Raw genomic sequence first — 6,612 nt, forward strand, 5'->3', positions numbered from 1 at the left:
ATGTGTGTGTTTATATGTGTATACACACATATTCTTACACTGTTTACTGTTTTTCAAGATCTAATGTAAGTCTCATTTTTCTGTTAAAGTCTTCCCAGACCCCTTTGGTCTATAGCAGTGTTATTCAACCTAGTTTTCATAATTGTGCCCTCCCTTAAGGAGGAAAATTAATTTTTTTCTTAAGAGAAATTAAATACTAAGAAATAAGATTTTGTTAAATAGGGTTGAGTTTTGGAGGGCCCGCAAACCATTGTTAATGTTAAAGATTATGTTAATGTTAATGTTAATGTTAAGAAGGCCACTCTGGCCAGGTGATGCTGAAGCTAAGAGCTAAGAAGGACCTAACCATGAGAAGACAAGAAGAACATTTCAGGCTAAGGAAATACCATTGAATTCACTGGAGATGGGAAGGGCTTGGCATATTCCAGGAACTGAAAGGAAGAACCCGTAAGAACCATTTTGGGCCCCGAAGGGGTATAATTGCCCCATTGATACTACACATGGCTTTAGCCAAAAGGTTGAGAAGCAAGGTATTACCCTCATTGGGAATAAATGGTCTAGAGTTGGGCTCTAATCTTTAGACTCACAGCTTATTTTCTGTTCATTTCCTGTTGGTAGTAAATCATGTGTTGCTTTAGGGCATTTGTTACACTGTTGTTTTAAAATATATTTTGGGGAACACTCATTCTCTTTTATAAAACAAATTGTTGCCCAATTCTAAAAAAGGGGATGGGAAGAAAAGAATGAATAAAGTTTTTTTAAATATATATTTTTGTTATTGAATTTCTTGTTCCCCCAACTAGACTCTAGCTGGGTATAGGAGTATTTCTGGATATTTACCTAGCAGTGAAAACATTGGATTAGGAAAAGTGGTTTCTCCAGCCTGGCTCATTTATTGTACTATAGATGATGCTGTTCCAGGGGGTTCTCTCAAATGACAAAAAATGGACTTTCTTATTCCTTACAGAATCTTGCTTTATGCCTTGCCCCTAAAAAAAAAAAAGGGACACATTTTCAAAACCAAATTACAGGAAAAAAAAAGGACACAAGTGTTTATTGGTTGATTTTTAATTTGGATTTTTCCATAACTGAACAGTATTGATAAGCTACATTAAATCATTAGTATATGGTTCAGTGAACATAATTAGCTATGTTGTAATTTAGGTATATTGATTTTTTATATTTAAAGTTTCATTCCCCCCCTACAGGCAGTGCCGTGGCATCTGTAGCTGTAGATCCCAGTGGCCGTCTTTTAGCCACAGGTCAAGAAGATTCTAGCTGCATGTTGTATGACATAAGAGGAGGAAGAATGGTACAAAGTTATCACCCTCATTCCAGTGATGTTCGCTCTGTTCGCTTCTCCCCTGGAGCTCACTACTTGCTAACGGGCTCTTATGATATGAAAATAAAAGTGACAGACCTACAAGGTGATTGCTTTTACTCTCTTTGTTTTTACTTTCCTATTCTATTTGAGACCTTTATTTTTTGTTAATCTTATGTGATTGACTATATAATATTTTCAAATCTTAAATTTTATATTATTTACTGAACAGATTACTGAGACTATATTAAGATGTAGTCTAGCAAATTATTAAATAAACAATAAATAGTCTTATTTTTATTGTTAGTTTTTAACATATTTTAAAAATCAACATTTATTATAGTTATAGCATATTCTATTGTGAGATAAATGATGGATTTATGTATTCTTACTAGCTCTACTTTAAAAAATCATTAGTGTATAGTCTGTGTAATTAGGTCTTCTCTAGTTTTATTTTTAAACATTCATTAAGCAAATAGTTATTGTGTACCACCTAGGGACAGATAGGTGAATAAGATGGCTCCCTCCTTGATGGAGCTTATATTTTAGATGTCAATAAAAAGTAAACCAATAAGGCCGGGCGCGGTGGCTCACGCCTGTAATCCTAGCACTCTGGGAGGCCGAGGCGGGTGGATCGCTCAAGGTCAGGAGTTCGAGACCAGCCTGAGCAAGAGCGAGACCCCGTCTCTACTAAAAATAGAAAGAAATTATCTGGCCAACTAAAAATCTATATAGAAAAAAATTAGCCGGGCATAGTGGCGCATGCCTGTAGTCCCAGCTACTCGGGAGGCTGAGGCAGTAGGATTGCTTAAGCCCAGGAGTTTGAGGTTGCTGTGAGGTAGGCTGACGCCACGGCACTCACTCTAGCCAGGGCAACAAAGCGACACTCTGTCTCAAAAAAAAAAAAAAAAGTAAACCAATAAACAATAATAATTTTAGGTATTGGTAAATGCTATTTTAAAAATTAGCATGGTAGGCCAGGTGTAGTGGCTCATGCCTGTAATCCTAGCACTCTGGGAGGCCAAGGCAGGAGGATCACTTGAGGTAAGGAATTCAAGACCAGCCTGGGCAAGAGCGAGACCCCCATCTCTACCAAAAATAGAAAAAATTAGCCAGGTGTTGTGGCATGCACCTGTAGTCCCAGCTACTTGGGAGGCTGAGGAAAGAGGATCGCTTGAGACCAGGAGTTTGAGGTTGCAGTGAGCTGTGATGATGCTACTGCTCTCTACCTGGGGCAACAGAGTGAAACTCTGTCTCAAAAAAAAAAAAAAAAAATAGCCTGGTAGTAGGAGATAGTGACTAGGTAGGTAGGGGAAGCCCATTTTAGATAGGATAATTAGAGTAGGTCTCTCCAAGGAAATGCTATTTGCGTAGAGACCTGAATGAAGAGAAGGAACAAGCCAGGCCAGGACCCTAGGAGAAGACCATAAGTATAAAGGTGCTAAGGTAGGAACAAACTTGGCATGTTCATGACTGCAAGAAGCCAGTGTGCCTGGAACTTAGTGAACCAGGCGAGAGAGAGAGAGAGAGACATACACACACACACACACACAGAACAATAAATCAGAGGTATGGTTTTATAGACATTTTTTAAAAAATAGGCTTTTATTTTTAAGAGCAGTTTTAGGTTAACAGCAAAATTGAGACAAAGACATAGAGAATTCCCATATACCCCCATCCCACACATGCATAGCCTCCTCCATTATCAGCATCCCTTTCCAGAATGGTATATTTGTTATAATTGATGAGGTATAGGCATTTTAAAAAGTATAACATGAAGCCTTTGGACAGTTTTAAGCCAGGGAGTGATATGATCTGAATTATATTTTTAAATAATTTTGAGTTCTGTAAGGGGAGTGGATTGCAAGGGGGTCAAGAAGTAGAGTATAAATGTCAGCGAAGAGGTTACTGGAATAGTTCAGGTGAGAGATGATGGTAGCTTGGACTGAGGTGGTAGAGGTGAAGATATTAATAGCAAGAAATGACTCAATTGGGGATATATTTTAATTTGTTTGGATTAGATTTGGGGAGTGAGGGAAAAAATTGATATTCCTAGGTTTTTGGCATGAGCAACCAGATGGTGCCATTAATTGAGAGATGAGGAAGATGGGTGAGGGGTGGAACAGATCAAGGGAAGAAAATCAAGAGTTTGGTTTTAGACAAGTTAAAATGACTATCAGGCAATCAAATGAGATGCCAAATGACTATTTGGATACTAGTCGACAACTCAGGTTAAGAAGTCAAGGTTGGAGGCCGGGCGCGGTGGCTCACGCCTGTAATCCTAGCACTCTGGGAGGCCGAGGCGGGTGGATTGCTCAAGGTCAGGAGTTCGAGACCAGCCTGAGCGAGACCCCGTCTCTACTAAAAATAGAAAGACATTATATGGACAACTAAAAATCTATATAGAAAAAATTAGCCGGGCATAGTGGCGCATGCCTGTAGTCCCAGCTACTCGGGAGGCTGAGGCAGTAGGATCGCTTAAGCCGAGGAGTCTGAGGTTGCTGTGAGCTAAGCAGACGCCACGGCACTCACTCTAGCCTGGGCAACAAAGTGAGACTCTGTCTCAACAAAAAAAAAAAAAAAAAAAAAAAAAAGAAGTCAAGGTTGGAGATGAAATGTGTATGAATCCTAAGTATACAGATCACAGTGCTACATGAAATTTCATAGGAAGTTAGGTAGAGAGGGAACAGAAGAAATCTGAAGTCTGACTCCTGGGATTCACCAAACTTTAAAGTCAGGAAGAGAAGAGAAACCACTCAGATGGAATGACACTGAAATCAGGGAGAAAGCAAGCTGAGTTTCAAGGAGAGAGTGGCAGCTGTGTCAAATGTTGCTGTGTGTATGTTACTAAATACTACTAACATGAGTAGATGTTCAGTAACTTGTCCCTGTGTAAACCTTTCAATGTATTGTATTAATGTAGTTTAGGATTTTTTATACTGTAATGTCTTAAAGTAACAGGCAGTCTGTTGAATCTGTACATACACTTATTTTGTTTTGTAAATCAACATTTGTTTTCTTCTTTAATTTAGGGGACCTCACTAAGCAGCTTCCTATCATGGTGGTGGGGGAGCACAAGGACAAAGTGATTCAGTGCAGATGGCACACCCAAGATCTTTCCTTCCTGTCGTCCTCTGCAGACAGAACTGTAACCCTCTGGACTTACAATGGATAGAGTACACCTCATGTCAGTCTATGCAGTGAAAGCACAGAGACTTAAGACTACTGACTTGTAAAAATTACAAATCTGAAGAACATAAACTGTCCAGGAAAGTGGTTTAGCACGAGGAGGCCCCCTTCTTACCATGTATACTGTTGAGAGGTGTTGGGTGGTGGTATTCTGCAGTGCTTTCAGTCTTCCACGTGAGCTCGTGCTGCTGTGACCTGATACATGTAGTCTCGTTGCCAAAGTCTATGCAAGAGCTCTTATGTTGTTGGTGTGCACTCCAAGTTGAGGTGGATGATGTGTTTACAGTTTAGTATTAAATGCATTCCTTGGTCTCTGCCTAAATAACGGTTTTATATAAACATTGAACTTCAACTATATTATTACATGTAATGCAACCAGGTTCTATCCAGATTAAACATAGGTGTTCAGAAATTACTTTTACTCTTCTCACAATCCCATATTGTTATCACTTGTCTTCTAGAGGTCAGAATTTTATATGTCACTCAAAAGTTACATGGTTATTTTCACTTGAGGATCATTATGGAATTTAAAGATGAATGGAAAACTGCTTCTTAGTTCATTAAGGGTATAGGCCTTTTCTTTTTTCTTAAACCCAGGGATATGATTACTATTTTGTCACACAATTTTGTTTCAGGCTAAAAGGTAAATGTGTTTGCTTCAGAAACTTGTTTTTCAATTTTTTGAATGCAACAAGATACCTCCCTTCCAAACTGTACTGTAGAAGCAGAACTGCAGCAGTTATGTGATGCAACACTTGATGGTACAGTAAATTTAATGGCTAGCATTTTTCCTCTTAAAAATTAAAAACTTTGTCATAGACCATAGCATGGCTTGAAATGCTATGTCTGCATGATCATTTAAAATAGAAAATTTAAACTTTGCACTCCAAAAGCTTATTTGGATTTTTTTCTTGCACTGTTTTGTGTAATGCAGAGTAATGATTTTATTTCTATGGCATTGTAGATCTTAACGTTTATGTATCTTTATTTTCATATTGTATAGTAATTTTACTTTAAATTATTAAATAGGCTATTTTATTTATTTCAAATGCAGTTGTTTTGGTTCTAATTGAACTGTCTGTGCACTGTATGTAGCAAGCATTTTTAATCTATTGTATACAAGTAGAAAGGGTATTAGAAGTGTAATTGTGCTATTATTTCAATAAAGACCTCTTGACACTTAAAACTATTTGTTTCTCAGAATCTTTGGTTTTCCATTTAGAATGTTATTTTTCCAGTTTACTTGGAGGAAGTGTGGTCCATTGGATGAATCCCATAATCAGTTTCTTACATATTTCTTTTTCTTTTTTTTTTTTTTTTCGAGACAAGGTCTCACTCTCTTGCCCAGGCTAGAATGCAGTGGCGTCATGATAGCTGCAACCTCAAACTCCTGGGATCAAGCGATCCTCCTGTCTCAGCCTCCAGAGTAGCTGGGAGTATTGTGTACCACCATACCCAGCTAATTATTTTTTGTAGAGACCAGTTCTTGCTCTTGCTCAGGTTGGTCTCAAACCCTGAACTCCTGGCCTCAAGTAATCCTGCCTTGACCTCCCCAAGTGCTAGGATTACAGGTGTGAGCCATTACCCCTGGCCTCTAACATTTCTTTCTAAAGTTCTACTAATTTGTTTTTTATTCCTTGGCAGCTATATAATTTTTGTATGTCTTCTCTCTCTTTTATCCAAGATTTAGAGAACTTTCTATCCTGAATATATTCTGAAAGGTGATTAATAAAAGCCTAGCAACATGTGTACATTTTAATTCAGAACACAAATATGTTGAATTAGGTACTTCAACACAGAAAGAAATAAAATCTAGTTAGCTTGTAGGTATTCGATAAGTACACAGTTTTTGTACCTCTCAGGCACGTAGAAGGGAATTCTGCCAAAAATAGGCTCTGGTCTCACCTCTAGTTTACTTCCATGTAGAATTTCACACATTTTAGATATTGTAACAGGTCATTTGTGTTAAATTTAAAACTAGGAAAAAGGGCAATTTCTTAATACAGATCAGTTCAAGTTCATAGTAAAAAATGTTCATGAAATTACATATCCCACCTTCATCACTGTCAGGGAGAAAACTTAAAGTTTTCCTAGATATGAGG

At 37.9% G+C, this 6,612-nt stretch overlaps 1 protein-coding gene across 3 annotated transcripts in view; it reads left to right on the top strand.

Moving 5' to 3' along the window:
- WDR47 (WD repeat domain 47) overlaps positions 1-5,696 on the top strand; it is a 56,189-nt gene extending 50,493 nt beyond the window's left edge. For all 3 annotated transcript variants that reach the window (XM_069479055.1, XM_069479056.1, XM_069479057.1), the window contains exons 14-15: positions 1,209-1,427; positions 4,354-5,696. In XM_069479055.1, coding sequence (XP_069335156.1) covers positions 1,209-1,427; positions 4,354-4,496 — 362 coding nt within the window. In that variant the 3' untranslated portion in view covers positions 4,497-5,696. The remainder of the gene's footprint in view (positions 1-1,208; positions 1,428-4,353) is intronic.
- Positions 5,697-6,612: the final 916 nt, after the last annotated feature.

This window comes from Eulemur rufifrons, chromosome 8 (genome assembly GCF_041146395.1).
Source record: "Eulemur rufifrons isolate Redbay chromosome 8, OSU_ERuf_1, whole genome shotgun sequence".
Taxonomy (NCBI): Eukaryota; Metazoa; Chordata; class Mammalia; order Primates; family Lemuridae; genus Eulemur; species Eulemur rufifrons.